This window comes from Lepidochelys olivacea, assembly GCF_965140295.1.
Source record: "Lepidochelys olivacea isolate rLepOli2 genome assembly, chromosome: 4".
In the NCBI taxonomy this organism is placed as follows: domain Eukaryota; kingdom Metazoa; phylum Chordata; order Testudines; family Cheloniidae; genus Lepidochelys; species Lepidochelys olivacea.
In genome coordinates, this window is record NC_140414.1 from 136,196,322 (window position 1) to 136,216,514 (window position 20,193).

Below are 20,193 nucleotides of genomic sequence, written 5' to 3' on the forward strand. Positions count from 1 at the left end.
CCCGCCCCATCCACCCCTGGGGCACGGCTTCGGCCCCGAGGTTCCCGCTCCCCGGACTGGCCCTCCCCCGCAGCAGCCCAACCCAGCGCGCACGGAGCCGCTCCCCGGCCGGCCCGCTGGGGGCAGGCGGGCTGCATGGTGGGAGCTGTAGTCCCCCCCCGCTCCCCAGCCCTTGCACCCCCCCAGCCGGCGGCACTACAACTCCCAGCCGCCGCCGGGCCGGGCCGGCCCCCGCCCGCCTTCCCCGGCTTCCCGCGCGCGCGCGCGCGTGGGGCAGCCCCGGCGGCCCAGGGGGCGGAGGAGGCGGGCGGGGTCGCTATGCGGCGCGGGAGGCGGCTGGCCGGGGCGCTGCTGGCTGCGCTGCCCCCAGGCGGAGCGAGGGCGAGCCGGGCCCGTCCGCACGTGCCGTTGCCCGCGCGCAGGCCGCTCGGCAGCCGCAGCGAGATGTCCGAGGAGGCGAAGAGGGTGGCCGCCTGGGCAGCTGTCGATAACCACGTGAAGGTGAGCGGGGGACCCTCGAAAGACACCCCCCCCCCAGTCTCTGCAAAGGGCGGCCCCCGGGGTTTGCAGCAGCTTCCATTCGTCTGGGCGGGCTGCATTAACCGCCACCCCCCGAGAGTTGTAAAAGTGGCCTCTGCCCCCCCCCCCGACCCCCAAGCAAAATGTTTTGCATCGTGCCTGTCCAAGTGAATATGCCAGTAATCATGCACTTTAACACGTGCCTGGGTGCAAAGAGGCTGGGGATTTTGCTGCCCTGGGGGTTCTGCCCTTGCAGCTTCCAAGCTTTTTTTTTTTTGTGGGGGGGAGATGGCATAGTTTGACCCAGCTCTGGCCACGTGCCTGTTGCACTTGTGCTTGCAGGGTTGCCGCCAAGCCTCACTGTCCGTGAAGGAGTCTTTTTTCCCCTTGCTTTTTAAGGGTATTAACAAAACCCTATCTAATATCTCGGGACCCACATGACTGCAGCTACACTGCATACAACAAAAACCCCTTTCAGTTTTGTGCCTTTTAGGAGGGACAGTTTTCCATTCCTTGCTTGGTACAGGTTGTCTGTTGCACAGGGCACAGCATATGCCTACTGCTCTCTATCAATGACGATTTTGGTTGATCTCTTTTTCAGTGAGCCATGCTAATATTTTTCATTTTCATAGCAGATTTCAAAATAAACTAAACTAACTGCCATACAAGTTGGGGCCAGATAACAAACTTCCAGTACTCTGATGGCCCTTGCTGAGCTGGATTGGCATTTCTAAGGTGGTCATTGCGCTACTATCTGAGCATGATACAGACTTTAATAACCAACAGTGCTGTGAATTAGTAAAGTATTATCCACATTCTACCGATAGGGAAATTGAGGCAGAGCAGTTAAGTGACCCATTGAAAATCACATAGGATCTCTAGATCTGTTTTTGGTACAAGCCTGTCTGGAACACACTGAGCCTCAATCAGTTTGAAAACAAAATCCTCTAGCTAATCAGAACTGCGGAGCGAAGGTCTATGCTGTCATAGAGTTGAGACTTCCGTGTACTAAGCATGCTTTTTATTCTGGTAAAATAGAACACTTAACTGTTGTCCTTTTAAAGTGAGAAAGGAATACAGTTAAGAATGTAAAAACAACTATTTGTTCTGTGTCCAGGAAAGCTCTCAAGGCTTTTGTGGCTTCCCTTGTAGCTGGTTAAAATACACGGTCTGACTTAGCTCGCAAAGTAAGACAGGTTGTGGCCTTGTTTAATTTTGTAGTAGTTGCTTCTTAAGTCTTTTGTAAACAGTAGTAAATAAACTGGTAGGATTCATTGCATGGGTGTTAGATGGTTTTGGCTATCGGGGAAAATCCCCTCTGTTCTTCCTTTCACTGATCTTTTCACATCCGCAGCAGAGAGCTCAGCATTTTAAGGGGTAGTTGTATTTTTGGACATTGCAGCTGCCAGTGTAGTTGTCACTGTTAATTAGTCTCCCAGCACTAAGCAACACACTTCCTCATTCCTATTATTATTTATTCATATTACAGTAGTGCCTAGAGGCCGGGCCCCCTGAGACAGGAGCCCAGTTGTGCTAAGCACTGAGTGTACACCTAGTGAAAGATGATCCTTGCCCTGCAGAACTTACAGTCATCATACGCCCTGATCCTACAGACACACACATGCTTAGCTTTGATTACTACTCATGCTAATAAAATCAAGCATGTGTATTTTGCAGGATCAGGGCCTTAGATTTGTCAGCTCTTTGTGGCAGAGATCTTATTTTTGTTTAGTGTTTGTACAGCACTCGCACAACAGAGTCCTGATCCGTAACTGGGACATGGTCTATGCTTAAAAATTAGATCAACATACCTGCCTCATTCAGGGCTGTGAAAAATGTCATGTCCTGAGTGCCATGGTTAGGCTGACCTAGTCCCTGGTGCAGACGTGGCCAGGCTGACAGAAGAATTCTTCCATCAACCTAGCTATTGCCTCTCAGAGAAGTAGATTAACTACATTGATGGAAAAACCCTTTCTGCCAATGTAGAAGTATCTACTCTATAGTGGCATAGCTGCAGCATAAAGGGCCATCTTCCTCCAAGACACTACCAGCTTCCTCCAGAACTCCACAACATTAACAATCTCTCCAGAACACCACACTTGACATCATGGATATCGCCTCCCTGTACACCAACATCCCTCACCGTGATGGCATCGCTGCCTGCTTTGATACCTACAAGATGAAGTGCAGCACTTGGAAAGCCACCCAAAACACTCTATACATGACACTAAATGTATCCATTTCATCCTTACCCTCCACAACTTCACATTTAAGAACAAAAGAAGGGCCATACTGGGTCAGGCTAATGGTCCATCTGTTGGATCATATTAAAGAAGTTCTGTATTAAAATCACAAATGAGTTTGATTCCCCATAGTTTAAATTCCAGGGTATTACTAATGAAGAGGTCTCTTGGTTTTTGGTACTGTTTCTCTCCCTCTATGTGTGAAACTTGCAAGCTGCTAATTGTGTTAGTACATTCTAAGACAGAGTCTGTTCTCAAAGCAATTCACAGAGAGAGAGACTCAAAGCAATACTCTAACAACAGAAACAGCAACCAGAGACTCCCCGCCCTTTTGTTGTATTAACAATTGTGATTAAAATAGAGATAGAGGATGTATGTGGATGGATGCTTGGTGTGGATAATAACTGAATGATCAGGGAGGTGCCAGCCTAAGAATCCAGTGTCCATCGGCTGAAGAAGGCGTCAAGTGGAAATAACCAGAGGACCCCCGGAGGGCAGACTGGAATCCACCCAACAGCCTCAAGAATGGGAGACCCAAAGAACAAGATAACATCTAGCAGCACGGAGCCGTCAGGAATGTGCTATCTGCTGATTGATTCAGCAACAGCATGATGAAGCAATTCCCATAGACTGGCATAGGAAGAAATTCCTATAAAAATGGACTCTAAAAAGTGAGAACTTTGGGGTCTGATTCTGCAAACCAACTTCCAGGAGCATCAGATGAGCGTCTGACATGGCCCTGCTCCCTCCTCATGTCCAGGCCACCTGGCCAGTGGCTTGGCATGAGCTGGTAACTATGATAACAACCTTGCAGAACCTGTGTGTGTGTGTTTGTATGAATGAATGTGGGAATAAATATGAGATTGAATGGAATGTTATAGCTATAACTAACTGCTTACTATGATTCTTTCTGTATTCACAATAAATGTGGTATTTTGCCTTTTTCCCTTTAATAAGATCCCGGGTTTTATTTTATTGGTATAACACATCTAGCCCATGGCTTTTGACAGTGGTGGGTGCCATTTGCTTCAGAAGGAATGAACTGAACAGGGCAATTATCAAGTGATCCATCCCCTGTTGTCCAGTCCCAGCTTCTGGCAGACAGAGATTTAGGGACACGCAGAGCATGAGTTGCATGTGTGACCATCTTGGCTAATAGCCACTGTTGAACCTGTCCTCCATGAACTTACCTAATTCACTTTGAACTCAGTTATACTTGTGGCTTCCACAACATCCTCTGACAACAAGTTCTACAGGTTGTGTGTTGTGTGAAGAAGTACATCCTTACGTTTTAAACCTGCTGTCTACTAATTTCACTGGGTGACCTCTCATTCTTGTGTTATGTGAAGGGTAAAATAACACTTCCCCATTCACTGTCTCCACCCCATTCACGATTTGATAGACCTATATTAATCAGTCTCCCCTTAGTAGTTCCAGTCTTTTTATCCTCTCCTTATATGGAAATAGTTCCATACCCCTCATCATTTCCATCCTCTGGATGGATGACCTAAACTTCTTTATAGATTTTCACCACAACTTCAACAACCACCACCCATCCATCCAACTCTCTCTAGAACACTCCCACACCAAGATCAACTCCAAGGACACCACGATTCGATTAAAAAGTGGAACCCTGCAATTTACTATATACAAAAACCCTACAATCACCACATTATCTGCACAGTTCCATCAACCACCCCAGACACATCAGAAAAAACGGTTATCTACAGTCAAGCACTCAGATACTGCAGTTTTTGCTCCGAAGAGGAAGTCCTGGATATACATTTAAACACACTTAAGGCTGCCTTCACTAAACAAGGAAACTCCACCAGAGAAGTACATTGCATCTTTGAAGTGGCCACCGAAATACCCCGGGAGAACCTGCTTCAGTACAGGAAAAAAAACCCTGCTGACCATGCTCTCTAGTTGGAATCCAGTGGTAGGTGACATAGGGGATCTCATCAAACATTTACAAACTGTGTTTGATGGGGACCACACTCTGAAAGAAATCATTCACAAACCCCCTCTTCTGGCCTTCAAACAACTCCTCAGTTTCACTAAGCACATCATCAGAAGCAAGTTCCCCACAGACCAAGACACAGCAACTCAAAGTAGCACCAGACCCTGCCAAAACACCCTACTGTCTGCTAACCCCCAGTTGCATTTGAAGTGGTCTAATTCAGCATATGTGAACCCTTATGCTTAATGATCTGCTCTATCTTATATTTAGCGGAGACATTCTGATTACCTTCTCCAGACCTGAAGAAGAGCTCTGTAAAGCTTGAAAGTTGTCCCTTCCACCAATAGAAGGGCAACAAAAATGATTAGGGGTCTAGAACACATGACTTATGAGGAGAGGCTGAGGGAGCTGGGATTGTTTAGCCTGCAGAAGAGAAGAATGAGGGAGGATTTGATAGCTGCTTTCAACTACCTGAAAGGGGGTTCCAAAGAGGATGGCTCTAGACTGTTCTCAATGGTAGCAGATGACAGAACGAGGAGTAATGGTCTCAAGTTGCAGTGGGGGAGGTTTAGATTGGATATTAGGAAAAACTTTTTCACTAAGAGGGTGGTGAAACACTGGAATACGTTACCTAGGGAGGTGGTAGAATCTCCTTCCTTAGAGGTTTTTAAGGTCAGGCTTGACAAAGCCCTGGCTGGGATGATTTAACTGGGAATTGGTCCTGCTTCGAGCAGGGGGTTGGACTAGATGACCTTCAGGGGTCCCTTCCAACCCTGATATTCTATGATTCTAAGTTGGTCCAGTAAAAGATGTTACTCTCTTTCGTCTCTCTCTCATGTCCTAGAACCAACAGGGCTACAACAACATTGCAAACAAACAGAGAAGACAGACAAAGGATGGAAGATAAAGTATTATCCCTGTTTTACAGTTGGGGAGTGAGACAAAAAAAGCTTTAATAAATCTCTTTGGGATTTGTACGCTTTATTTCCGCACATTCCCCCCCTTGTTTCAGACCTTTGTTGGAGAATGGGATCCTTTGTGATTTCCCAGTTTTTCCTTTCTTAGGTCTTGTCTAGACTAGGGGCTTGTCTACACTTGAAACACTACAGTGTAGACACTACCTACACCGACACAAGGGGTTCTCCGAGCAGTGTAGATAATCCACGTCCCCAAGAGGCAATCGGTAGGTCGATGGAAGAACACCAGGTGGTAGGTTGGTATAGCTGCGTCTCTCAGTGGTGTGGATTTTTCACACCCCTCAGAGACATAGCTACACCAGTGTAAGTTCCTAGTGTAGACCAGCCCTAGGATTTGGAAGATGTTAGTTAGCACATGCTAACAACCTCGTGTAGACAGAGCAGTGTGCCTTAACACCATGTTCAAATCCGACAGTTTAATGTTAAAGGCACACTGCCTTGTTTACACTAAGCAGTTAACATGTTAGTCTAGGACTTGGAAGGTGCTAGCTCTGTCTTCACTATTAACACTCTGCCCTACCCTTACTTGTTGTTTACCTTATCTGCCTACGTCATAGTAAAAACTACCAGTGCCTTGGCTCCACTGGGGTTTTACAGCAGTGCAGCTAATGCACATTAGTTATCCTGCTTTAAAAGCACACCTTCTGGGGGGGCAGTGAAGACGTATCCCTAGTCTAGACAAGAGCATGTATGTTTTTTCTTACCTAGATTGTTGTAGGCAGGCTGGAGCTCCCTGTCTGTCTCCTCCTTCTCCTGTTCTTGACCTTGATCTTCCCTGGGAGCAGTGAAGCTTCATTGTGTCTTGGCCTTACACGACCCACCCCCCAGCGGGAAGAACTTAGGAGAATGAGTCTCTTCCATTTTTATGGCGTCGCTGGCAACCCTGGGAACATAGAGATGTGATTCCTCTTCAGGAGGAGTCATGGCAGACAATCTCTGGTGGGTTTGTGGGGGTAGGCTGGGATAATGTGGGAGCTCCCAAACTTGGGCCAGATTTAAAGAGTTAAACTTTTTGTCAATGTCACTTAAGGGGCAAGTTAAGTCCTTAACCCTTCTGGGGGATTGATCTGCTTTACTCTTTTCCTTCTCAATCAAGCTTACACTGCAACAATGCTCCCACTCGCCAAAGCAAGCTAGCTCCATCCAGAGCTGTCCAACTCCAGTCAAAGCATCAGCCACAGGAGGCTGCTTGATGTGTAATTCAGTGATTTTGTCTACACTTGACAAAGTCTACACTTGTCTAAGGCTTGTCTACACTTGAAACGCTACAGCAGCACAGTTGCAGCTGCACTGCTGTAGTGATTCAGTGTAGATACTCGTTACAGTGATGGGAGGGGTTCTTCCATTTCTTGTTAATCCGCCTCCCGAGAGACGGTAGGTACGTTGACGGAAGAATTCTGCACTGAGGGTTAGGTCTTAGGTTGGCTTAGCTATGGCACTTATGGGTGTGGATTTTTCATACCTCTGAGCAACATAGCTGAGTTGATCTGACTTTTTAGTGTAGACCAGGCCTAAGAAACATTAAACTGCTCATTAGGTAATATGTAAGGGCCAAGTAGTGACACCTTGTGGATGAACTTATTTGGGGAGTGTGGCTAAATGCAGTAGAACCTCAGAGTTACAGATACCAGAGTTATGAAGTGATCAGTCATCCACACACTTCATTTGAAATTGGAAATACACAATCAGGCAGCAGCAGAAACCCCTCTCTCCCCCCCCAAAAAGCAAGTACAATACAGTACTGTGTTAAATGTAAACTACTAAAAAGTAAAGGGAAAGCAGCATTTTTCTTCTGCATAGTAAAGTTTCAAAGCTGTATTAAGTCAATGTTCAGTTGTAAGCTTTTGAAAGAACCACCATAACATTTTGTTCAGAGTTACGAACAGCCTCCATTCCCGAGGTGTTCGTAACTCTTAGCGTCTGTTATAGTAAAATCTTGAGCTAACGTTTTGTGATTCTTTTTCCGGTACTAGCACAGTTCCGCAAGTGAACTGAAGCTTTTTACTCTGGCTGAGGAAGTTGCTCCTATATGAACAGCACAGAAGTATGCATGGGATGCAGTTCGATCCCATCAACACTTAGATACCCAGGTGATAGGTAAATAGTGGATCCACAGTGCAGAGAATGCCATTGTAACATGCTAGTGCCTATCCACTCCACCTCCCCGTGTGTCTAAATGTATCCTACAGTAATGTGTAGATGAGACTGAATGGTCTTAAACATGCTCTGGAACCAGGCTACCATCCTGGAAAACCTGGGGCTATGCAGTTAAAACTCCTCTATGCTGAAAGACTAAAATCCTGTTTTAAATGCATCAGGGGGCTATTGTGGAGCAGGACTTGGACTCAGTTACACCATGTGTCTACAGAGCAGACAGGATCTGACTTCTGAGTGTGAGGGACGGGGTGGCCTGGTACTCTGCTTTAGGGTATATGCTCTTGCATTTCTTGCTTTGGGCAGCAGTACTGTTTACGAGCGATATTGTTCCCAGCAACAGTATTTCACTGTGTGGTTTCCTTGAAACACAACATCAAATGGTTTCAACTTCCTCCCCTGCTGTGGCAACCTCTGAAGGCTGCAACTGTTGTGCAGAGTAATAGGCAGGCAGAGAAGGTGCACTGTTAGTTGGTTTCTCTGGTGTGGGTGGGGGAGAAGAGGCACATCTGCTGGAGGCAAAGAACTGCTCTACACCAGAACCAGGGTTTGTAAACAGAGAGGCTAGTTTAAAGGAAGGGGCTGCATCAAAAATCCAGGGTTAAAAGGAAACACAGTAGGAGCGAGCCTTTAACCCAAGCCTCAGGAAGGTTTTCAATGCTGGTATTGTGGGAAGTGTTTCCCCGGCATTCTTAACCCCTCTGTAATCTACATTATTATATCCCTTCATCCAAAGGACTACCATGTTTTTGGAGCTGACCTTTCTCTACTCCTTTGAAGGATTAGTCAGGCTCCTGTATGCTCCAAATGGATCTGTCCTTCTAGTTTTTCCTAGACATTTGTCCCGTTTGCTCTTGCGAGTTTGTCGCCCGAGCCCTGCCACAAGAGCAAATGGGACAAATGCCCAGTTTTGGCAAAAAAGTCGGGACATCTGGGACAGAGTTTATAAAGGGGATTGTCTGAGCCAAAATGGGACATATGTTCACCCAGTATTGGAGCCCTCCATAGTGTGCTATGAAAACATGCTTCTCTCTTTTTCTGGTTTGCAGAATAACCAAGTCCTTGGAATTGGAAGCGGCTCTACAATTGTCCCTGCTGTCCATCGACTAGGTATGGTAATAACGTTGGTTCCATCCGAAGGAAAATCCTCTGTTCCAGCAGCCCCAGCTAATTGGAACGCTAGTGTGGAGAAGTGAAATGTAATTCCTGCCTGCCTGCCTGCTGGATAAACAGCTGACTTGCAGTTAAAAACCTTGGGTGTGTTGATTGGTCAGCACATTCGATCTGAGGCAGAAAGTAAAGCCTGTACTCGTGCCTCAGTTTCATTGTAAAGGTCGTCACCAAGAATTAATGAGTTTGTTGGTCTGCAGCTTTTATTAGAGTTGAGCTCTGCTCTGCTCTGCTCTTGCCAAACAGTCCAGTCTCCTGAATTGTGCTCAGGTTGGAGCTAAAGGTCTAATTCCAGCTCTGCCACTGATCCACAGTGTGGCTTAGGTTAAGGGACTGCCCCATTCTTCAGCAGTTGACTCATTTGTAAAATCGGGATAATGTTACTCACTCAGCTCTCAGATGTCGGGAAGGCTAATGTTTGAATGGTGCTTTGAAGATGTGGCATTAAATCCTGCTGTAATTCATATGTCCTGCAACTCTACTGGGTGAAAGTCAGGGCAGAGTTTGTTCCATAAAGTGCTGTGTGTAGGCGAACTATTATTGTAATGTGACCCTTTAGCAAGTGGGCACAAGACTAATTATATACCTGTGTCTTGCCAAGATGCAGTGTGTGGTACCAGCAGTGTTTTAGGGGTTAACAAAGGGCAGGAGGCCAGGGCTCATTTTCAGCCTTAGGTCAGATATGCTCATCAAGCGCCCTAGAATCTTTTTGAGTCAGTCAGCTCAGGTCTGCCCCTTGTTTTTGAAGGGAGGGACTTGCAACACGCTTAATTCTAGAATGCAGTTAGTCTTGGCAACAAAAAGTGGACAATCAGCTATCTCTTATTGGCCTCCCGTATAAAACAGAACAGCTCCCTTTGGGGAGCTGGGACTGGTGGACAAGCTCTGTTTGTGGGGTTTTTTTTTTGTTAGCTCAGCAGCATAAGGTCCCATCTGTTCCAAATGAGAGTTTGGGATGTTCCGCCCATCAGGACTCTGAATACTCCTTGGCGCTATCTATTGACTATAACTTCAGTGGATTATGCACCTGAGCAAGTGCTGTTTGCAGGATCGAGACCTAAGTGGAGACCTAACAGCACAACTGGTAATAGAAGATGGGAGAGAGCAAAAGTCACTGTTAAGATTGTGGAGATGCGCACTTGTGTACATTGTTTGCAACTTGTTGATTCCAGGGTGGAGTTTATGTTAGTTTTTAATACTTATGAGGTATTTTAGGACTTGGAAGCTCTGCTTCCTGGTATGGTGGCTCAGTGTCAGAGCTGCTCTGATTCTAACCAAATCTTTGAGCCATGAATACATTTATAAAGCACTATTGGCCTTCAAGACTGCTGAGCTTGGGCTTATGTCTGAGCAGTGGCGTGCCAAAAGCAGGGCTTTCTGAATGATCAGAACAGGTGAGGAGTTTGCCTGCATCACCTGTTGCCATTAGGTAGCACTTACCCATGTTTACGCAGTCAGGCTGTTGGATTTGCCTAAATTTGAAACGTAGCATTTTGTGAACAAAATTTATTAGGGAATTATCTTAATACGTCCATAATAACATCTATTATCTTAATAATAGATGTTCATCTTTTCAGGTTACACGGAGGGAGGAAACATTTAATTCTTTTAATGGAAATGCTGGATTTTGCTCCATTAGTCATTCCCCTACCATATATTTAAATGCTTTTTATTACACGTGATATGAGGCCCTGAGGCAGCACAATCTTTCAGACAGCTGCTATTATTCACCTAAAGCTCTCTTGTTTACAAGGAGTGCAGTAAAATGTGTGTAATATAGGATTTAATTCCCTAGGTGATGAATTATTCTTTACTGACTGGGCACAATTCTTGCTTGCTCTACTGCTCCGATATGAGATGGGTCATTAGCCTTTTCATCATAGGCTGACCCAGAGAAGTTGTTTAAACATGATTGTCACCAGAAGCTACAGTTTATCCAGCACAGGATGACACTTGTTTGTAGTTTGTGCCTGACTCTTCTTTGCAAATACAGGTAAGCCCAAGTAACTGGAATGTTTCAAAGAGGCTGTTTGAACTAAAGTTTCTTAAAGTGAAGCTTGTTGCACTTTCCTCCAGCTCTATTGTTTGTTGAGCAAACTAATGTTTCTGCTTCTTCCTACAGCTGAGAGAGTTAAACGGGAGAATCTGAATATTGTCTGCATCCCAACATCTTTTCAGGTAAAAAATATTGTCCCCGCCGGTGCCCTTTCTTATGGGTAAGACACTTGGGGTTACATTCTATCAGTCTATCGAAACTCTAGGGCAATTTCTGAATTACTGTAAATCTGCTCAAAACCCCAGTTAGTTAAAGGAGAACGTTGCGAGATTTCAGCACAGATTCATGGCCGTGACTTCAAGTGGGGTGATGGATAGTCATTGCACTGAGCTGAGATTCACAACAAACCCATGCAATTTTTGAGAAGCTTATGGTGTTGAGTTTCAGACAACATGCATGATATGTGAGTTACCATATGGCTCAGTCCATGGCTCCAACTCAGGGGCGAGCAAACTTTTTGGCCTGAGGGCCACATCGGGTTTCCAAAATTGTATGGAGGGCCGGTTATGGGAGGCTGTACCTCCCCAAACAGCCAGGCATGGCTATTCAACCCCCCCTGCTTCTTGCCCCCTGATGGCTCCCCTGGGACTCCTGCTCCATCCACCACCCCCTGCTCCCTGTCCCCTGACCACCCCCAGACCTCCCGCCCGACTGCTTCCTGCCGCCCCATCCAACTCCTCCTGTCATTCCTGACTGCCCCCATGGGACCCCTGCCCCATCCAACCACCCATTCTCCCTGTCCCCTGACTGCCCCCAGAACCCCTGCCCCTGGCGGCCCCATCCAATCCGCCCTCCTTTCTGACTGCCCCCCCAGGACCCCTGCCCCCACTCAACCCCCCTGTTTCCCGCCCCCTATCCACACCTCCGCCCCCTGACCAACCCCATGGAACTCCCCTGCCCTCTATCCAACCCCCTCCTCCATCTTACTGCACTGCCTGGAGCACCAGTGGCTGGCAGCGCTACGGCCGAGCCGCCCGGCTGGAGCCAGCCACACCACCACGCAGCACAAAGCACCGGGTCCAGCCGGGCTCTGCAGCTGTGCTGCACGGCAAGAGCTCACAGCCCCGCTGCCCAGAGCATTGTGCCAGCGGCACAGTGAGCTGAGGCTGCGGGGGGCGGCTAGCCTCCTGGGCCAGGAGCTCAGGGGCCGGGCAGCAGGGTCCCGTGGGCCGGATGTGGCCCGCGGGCCATAGTTTGCCCACCTCTGCTCCAGCTGTATAGAAAAACTATCAATTGTGTTGAATTAGGGGCTTGATCCAAAACCCATTGGAAAGACTCCCTCTGAATTTACTGGGCTTTGTATCAGGCTCTGGAAGCGGTAAAATTTGAGCGGCATGCTGCACTGGTGGGATCACATGCACAAGAGGATATGGAAGCACATGTAGCTGGCTTGCACATGGAACTCCTGAAAAGAAATCGGCTTAATCTGCCCCTTGCTGTGCAACCTTTTACAGGAACTAGCTTTATACCCGCTGAGCTGTAGAGCTGTGAGCTGTTTTTGGAGAGAGGAAGAAAGGTCTTGGGGAAGCACTGGGACTGGGTGTCAGGAGAACTAGGTTCTGTTCCTGACTCTGCCACGGAGTTTCTGTGTGACATTAGGCAAATCATGTTAGTTGCTCTGTGCCTCCCTTTCCTTAATAATGAAATGGCAATACACAGGCACATTCTCTTCCACGCTGTGCTTCCCCTTCCCCTTTAGAGCATGACACGAGAGCGATGTCATCAGGCAAGTTCGTGAGACAGGAAGGGCAACAGACCATTGGCAGAGGCAGTGTGGCCCAGTGGATAGGTCACTGGACTGGAAGTCAGGAGACTCAAGTTCTATTCCTGGTTCTGCCACTGACCTGCGCTGAGACCTTACGCAAGTCACTGCACCTCTGTTTCCCTTCCCACCCTCTGTCTGTCTTGTCTGTATCGCAAGCTTTTTCAGGCAGGGGCACTCTCTTGGTATGTGTGTGTTCAGTGTGACACAGAGACCCATTGGTGCCAACTAGCAAAGGGTTCAGTGTTTGTTATGAGAAACTCCTGTCTCAGATCTGATAAACTCATTATACGTAATACACTCTTTTCATGGTATTTATCCATAAAATGTAGCACGTGAGGTCTCTACTGAAAGCGTGGAATTTACCAATACTCATCATCGTTGCAAGATGTGTGCCCCGAGAAGTGTCACATTCAGCGCCTAGCAAGAGTGGGGACACAATCGTGCTACTGTAATATAGATAATTAATAATAATGTTAATTGAAAGAGTGAAATATAAACTCTATACACAAAATGCTGCCAAATACACAAAGTAATTACTTTTTTCTTTTTAAAAAAAAATCTTCTGTACTCTTTCGTTTGGAGTGATCTAGGGTGTTATATGCAACCATATATTTGAAAAAAAATTCAGACGGAAGTGACTTTATTTATTAATTGATATTGTCTCTTTAATTTCCCTAAAATGGTAACACTGACGCTTGTCCCATCTATATATGATCTAACTAGAAACATGGGTAAATTTCTTTTGACCTCAACCATATTAGTTCTTCACGCTGATAATTAATTGAAAATGAATGTGTTCAGCCTTCTTCAGTGCACCGGTGTGAAGTGTGGCTGTAAGAGGCTGCGCTGTGGTTTTAGGTGGAATATTACAGTTGGGAAAATTGGCCTTTCATTGGTAAGGAGCAAGATCTTTCTGAATTGTAGGAGAGACACGCTGTAATTCTCTGTGTTCATTCCAGTATTGGTGATTGAACTTTTCTTACTGCTTTCTGCTTACCGATGTGAACCGTGTTGCACAGTTGTAGCTGAATCGAATGCAGACCCTGCTCATGGGAGAAAGCATGCTGTGTCACACGACTGCCTGGGGGAAATGGGAAGGGGACAGTAAGGCATACAGTAGCTGGCCTTACCATGTGGGTTGCACTGAGACCAGATACTACTTTTCCTAGTCTTAGGTGAAAACTAGTTACACTAATGTAGTTCTACCACTTGGCACAATATTCTAAGTTCAACTCACTTGTCTTTTATCATAGGCTTTTCTTTTTCACTGTTACTCGGATGCTAATATGCATATGTTAAGGAGGTCTAGCCAATAGAGCCCTGGACTGGGAGCCAGGAGATGTGGGTTCTAGTCTCAGCTCTGATACTGACCTACTGTGTGACCTTGAGCAAGTCACTTCACCCCATTGTGCCTCAGTTTCCCCTCCCACACTTTGTCTCTTTCGACTACAAGCTCTTCAGGGCAGAGTGTGTCTCTTTCTGTGTGTATGTACAGTGCCTAATGTAACGGGGCCCCAAATTCAGTTGGGGGACTCTAGGCACTACTTTAAATGTTGTGCCATCATATTTTAATACAAAACTCTCCTTTCTGCTTCCTGGCTATGGATAGCTAAGGAGTTAGTACAGGAGTTATCTAGCATAGAGAAGTAGGGAGGGAGAAGCTGACTTCTGTTTCCCCTCCCGTGTACCTTCAAGATGAAGAGATTGCTTTGGGGAGTTATAAGGGTAAATGCCAGGAGAAAGTCCTGCAGGATGGGATTCATGCCTGGTGTGTATCCATTGACTCCAGGAGAGTTGTTATAGGAGCGAATTTGGCCCTATGTGTGTAGTTAAATTCAGATCTGTTATGAAATGATTATGACCATTCACCCCAATGGAGTTTGATTTACACAGTAGAATTAACAATAAAAAATGTTCGACAGGTTCCTGGACACTAGGTTTGTACCGAGGAGCCTGTTCAGGCCAGTGATCTGAGACCTTGAGACATGGGGACAGATTTTCCCTAGCTGCCTGGCACCTTATGCAAAGTTAGCACTAAACACCACCAGATCAGTGTGGCAGCATCTTACTTCCGCTTCCCCTGGGTGCACGTAACTGCATGAGGTGTAAGGGAGAGGAGAATCCGTGTCAGTGAGCCTTATTCAAACCCACCCCACCCCACCACTGGTGTAAATCCTTTGAAGTCAGTGGAGCCAAACCTGTGTGTATGAGATTGGAAACCGGCCCTGTGTATCTGTGTCCCTTTCCTCTTGAGTTGTGCATGTACTGATCATCTGGGTAGCCACCCGGGGGGTTATAACCTAGCAACAGGGCTGTTTCTTGGCAACAAACTGTAGGTTTCCATCTAATACTGAGAAGAGCTCTGGGTTCCGCCTAATTAAAGCAGTTGTAGAGCCAAAGCAGGCTGTGTGTCAGTGAGATTCCAAGTGCTGGGCAGTTCCATGTGTGTCTTGCTACACTTAGGGAACCTTCTTCATGTACCTATAGGGAACGTCTCATTCTAATCCTTGATGTATGTGCAGGAGCCATATCGTTACTGCTGCTTTATCTCTTGGTCATGAGAACTCTGCACTTGCTTATGACTCCGTGAACTCAGCCTCCCCGTCCCATCGGCGCGAGTAACCCCCAAATGCTGTCGTGTCCTGAGACCTGCCTGCATGGCAGATGCAGAGATCCGGGTCCTCAGCTGGTGTAGCTCCACTGACTGAAGTGGAACTCCACTGCCTCTTTCACTTCCCCAGGATCTGGCCTAGAATGTTTAAAGGGAAACCGCACTGTAATATTAGAGATTTTAGTAAACAGAGTAAAATCAAGGAGCTCTTTAAAGATGTGTCTTCGCCTCGGTACAAAAGAACAAAAATTAAATAGTAGGACGTGTCAGCAGTAGGGGGGCGGATACATCCCTGGTGTTGCCATTGTTTTATACAATACTCAAAAGTGTGCCAGGAGCTTTTGACTGGAGCGAAGTTATATTAGGGATGAATTTGGCTCAGGTAATGTAACTTGCTATAACACCTCCCTGGATGAGGGTTGAAACTGGCACCTTTGGATCTATAAGCAAGAACCTCTTCTGCTTGAATTAAAGGGATGCAGCAGACTCCTAAACATCTATACAGTTTAGCCAGCACAGGGGATAGAAATCCACTCTTCGTTGGGGGAGTTAGACTCATCATTGCAAAGCATGACAGAATCAGGAGACTTCCTCAGTCTTTGTCAGGGAAGTTGGTTCTCTCCCCGCCACCCCCCAATTTCTCTTTTAAAAGAAAAAATGATTTTTCATGCAGCAACAAAAAGCATTTTCCAACCGTTAACCCTCCCTGCACTTCTGTGGGGTGAATGGTGAATATTACTACCCCCATTGCACAGAGGGGGGTGAACTGAAGTACAGAGAGAGAAAGCAACTCGTCCAAGGTAACACAGTGGGTTAGTTTGTGGAAGAGACAAATGTAGAACCCAGGAGGCTAGTGTTTCCCCGATCTTGTAGGATTTAAGTAACTCCCACTGAAGTCAATGGGAACTGATTGTGCCCTGCAGGAGGAGGAACCAGGAACCCTAACATACAGCCCCGCCACTGCAATTCAAAGCAGCGGTAATACCCTTTGTTACAGAATGCCAGTCTCTAACTAGCAAAGGAGACTTCTCCTTGTTACTTGGTTCTCCTGCTGCAGGACAAGATGCCTTTGGAAGCTGAGACTGGAGAGCCCAAGACATCTCTTTGGTCAGACTTTGGAGTTGGGACACCGACAAAAGGAGTTTGAGCTGTTTGTGCAGCTTTTAGAGAATCTTTTAATTATCAACAAAATGTTTGTGTTGTTTTCATTGTGTAGGCACGTCAGTTGATCCTCCAGAATGGTCTAAGCCTAAGTGACCTGGACAGGCACCCGGAGGTAAGGGAACTGTAGAAATGAAATCGCTTCTGGCAGGTGTGTTGAGATAACGCCCTCACCTTTTGGCTCTCGGGACCCGGGTTTGGACTGTGAGCTAGGGCACAGGTGGAAATGAGCCTGCTGTGTTTTAGTCCTAGTTTGCTCACAGTGCAGAACCACAACCCAGCTGAGGGTCTGTGTTCAGGAGAGAGCCAGGGATGGACTAAAAGAAGGTGTGCAGGTTAGAGTGGAGATCTAGTACCTGAGCTGTAAGAAGCTTGTTCTGGCCGATTTGTTTGACCCCTCGATTTCATGAGCACTAAATCCACTCCCTAATCCTGAACAAACACAAAATGAAGTAAACTAGAAGGGCCAGACATTGCATGATGGAATTTGGCCAGGACTCAGGGCGCTAACAGCCACTCCCTGGGTAAAGGTTCAGTGGCACCGTTCGCAGCCCAGCCTCCCTGCTCCACGCTGCGTATCAGTTCAGCACTGATCTGGAGTGAACAGTGCTAGCTGCTGGAGTCACCCCCACACTATTTCCCTGTATTTTCCCTGGGAGTTTCCCATTCACACACTGTCCCTACTTGTCTAAGAAGACTAGACCAGATCAGCAGCTTGACGGGGTGTGTAGGTTATAGCTGGACTTGCTGGCTGCTTGCTGTTTATCTGTGGCTGTGTATCTCTGTGTAATTGTTTTCAAGAGACGATTATATTGAGTCATCTGGCCTTGAGTCTATCCAGAGCTAGTTTTCGATGTACTCATCAAGCCTTCTAGAAATCAGTGATTGTTTCCAACAGTATTTTGGGTTCAGGCTGGTGTTGACTAGACTCTCCATGTAGCATCGGACCTCCTGCTGGCATTAGGATACTTTTCTGTGCAGTAAAACGTGGACAGCTCTTAGCGGATGCATGAGTTGTGGGGCTGAGTGCAGCTGTGCAAACAGCAGGTGCCTGCTTCATGCCGCCTTTCATGACCAACACATTTGTTTCCCAAGGTTTCCAAGCCATGTTTTCTTTTCCCACAGCTTGATGTCGCCATTGACGGAGCTGACGAAGTGGATTCTGACCTCAGTCTTATCAAAGGTGGCGGGTAAGCAATGCCGCCTTGTGTCTGCTTACAGCTGCAGTGCTGCAGCCAGGCTTAAACAAATAGATTAATCTACTGGTGTTGTTAGAAATGTTTCTCTTATGGTAGTATAGCTCAACTGAAATCAGGGCCCCACTGTGTGTAGTTCTGTCTAAAAACTTAGTGAGAGACAATCCCTGACCCGAAGAGTTTATAATCCAATATCCAAAATGGAGTAGGGGGTGGGAGTAGGAGCAGCATCGGCATCTAGTGATAGAAGCAGTGATTGCTTTGGGTTGTGGCTTTGCTAAGGTTCTTAATCCTTTCACGCAGATCAGTCAGGAGCAGATTTGTGTTTTTGGGATTCCATGTGAATTCAGTGCTTCGAAGGGTGCCAGGCTGACAACCCTGGGTATCCACACAGTAGGTATAGTAATATTGGCCTGTCCACCACTGTGCCTCACGCTAGGCCTGATTGGACCACCTGTAGAGGTTGAAAGAGTGCAGTCTTCTATGTCATGGGTGTCTGTGCTAAGTCCCCCAGAGACTCTGTTTGTTAGTGTGCTTGGCTGATTGCCATCTCCCCAGTGGCCATGGCTATCAGTCTGGTACCTTTCACAAGCACTAACTTACATTAGGTTTATGGGAAGGGGGAGGGGGTGAAACAATCTCCAGAATGAGTGGGGAGAATGTGAGGGATGCTGTCATCCCGTGGGCCCACCCAGCATGACAAGGCCAGTTTAATATGTTTACTTCTTAATTTTCTTCACAGAGGGTGCTTGACACAGGAAAAGATAGTAGCAGGCTATGCAAAATGCTTCGTCGTCGTTGCTGACTACAGGTAAAATATGTACTGCACTTCATTCCCACAAGGTGGAGACAGAGGGCCAAATTCAGCCATAGCTAAATATGTGAGTTCATAATGAGCGAGCGCATTATTTTGCTTCCAACGCCGTCAGTGGGCGCTTGGCCCTTGATGTCAATGGGAGCAGAACCAGGTCTAAGTAAGCCCAGCTCTGCTGACACCTCATTAATTGAATTTGACTTTTGTTTTTTAATTTGCAAAATCCCAGAGTTCCCAAATTGCAGAAAGTGCTCGCTTCAGAATTTATCTGGACCTGTGCCTTTGGGAGTGGGTATGCCCAGCTGCCTTGCCAGCTTTCCAACTTGACTGGGCATCATCATCTGTTCTTGGGCTAACTTCCCCCTCTGCTTACATCTGTAGGATAATAGAAAATTAACCTGCAGTCTTTCTGCACAAGTGGCTGGGTGGTAACTGGATGAACTCCTGTGGCCTGTGCTACACAGGAGGTCAAGCTAGATGATCTAATGATCCCATCTGACTTTAAGACATATGAATCTGTCTCAAAAAAGGCTTAAGGAGGATTTGAATGGAGCACGAGGCTTTCTGCTGCTCCTCTGAATTTCCCCCTAAAGGACTTGGATGTTGTGCCCTTTGGGGCTTTATATGTGAGTGTATTAATAATAATAATTATAATTATTATTATTTATTATAATATTTTAGATGCTGTAATGTTAATATTAATCCTGTTTAAAACCAATTACCTGTAGAAAAAATTCTAAGAACCTTGGGGAGCAATGGAAGAAAGGAATCCCCATTGAAGTCATCCCAATGGCTTACGTCCCAGTCATCAGAGCTCTGACCAGGAAGTTTGGTGGCGCTGCTGAGCTGAGGATGGCTGTTCGTAAAGCGGTCAGTATGATCAAAGGTCTCTGAAGAAGGCCGCTCCCCCAGATGGGTGTACGTGGCGTGTGGCAAAACAGAAATGTGACAGATAATGTCTGTGCAAATATATGGTTTGTGCTTTTGAGTATATATAAAAGAACAAAAAACCTCTTGGCCTAAATTTTCAAAAGTGACTAGTGACTTTGTGCATCTACTTGCTGAGCATTCCCTTCTGAAACTCAGGCCCCTTTACAGTGTTTCAAATAGCACAGAAAAACACAATGAATGTTCCATACATTTCTGGAGACAACATTTTGTTTCAGAAAGTGGCGGAAGTGCCAAGGGGCACAGCCATTTCAGACTTGATTCTGACTAAGGGAGGAATGGGTTGTGAATCTGAAGGTTCCAGGCAATTTGGATGAAAGTGATCATGAAGTGATAGATTTCAGGATTCTAAGGAAAGAAAGGAATGAGAGCAGCAGAATAAGAACATTGGACTTCAAAAAAGCAGACTTGAACTAACGTAGAGAACAGGTAGGCGAGGTCCCATGGGAAGGAAATCTCAGAGGGAAAAGGAGCTCTAGAGGGCTTACAGTTTCTCAGAGACAGTATTAAAGACACAACAGCAAACTATCCTGCTATGAAGGAAAGGTAGGAAGACTAGTAAGAGGCCAATGGCTTCATTAGGAGCTCTTTAAAGACCTGAAAATCAGCAAAGAATCCT

General features: G+C 46.4%; 1 protein-coding gene across 1 annotated transcript in view; it reads left to right on the top strand.

The window, feature by feature from the left end:
- The first annotated feature begins 275 nt into the window (after window positions 1-275).
- RPIA (ribose 5-phosphate isomerase A) overlaps window positions 276-20,193 on the top strand; it is a 32,253-nt gene continuing 12,335 nt past the window's right edge. Inside the window, exons 1-7 of the mRNA XM_084625862.1 lie at window positions 276-501; window positions 8,903-8,963; window positions 11,146-11,201; window positions 16,672-16,731; window positions 17,742-17,806; window positions 18,555-18,623; window positions 19,355-19,496. Of these exons, the coding sequence (XP_084481988.1) occupies window positions 319-501; window positions 8,903-8,963; window positions 11,146-11,201; window positions 16,672-16,731; window positions 17,742-17,806; window positions 18,555-18,623; window positions 19,355-19,496 (636 nt within the window). The 5' untranslated portion in view covers window positions 276-318. The remainder of the gene's footprint in view (window positions 502-8,902; window positions 8,964-11,145; window positions 11,202-16,671; window positions 16,732-17,741; window positions 17,807-18,554; window positions 18,624-19,354; window positions 19,497-20,193) is intronic.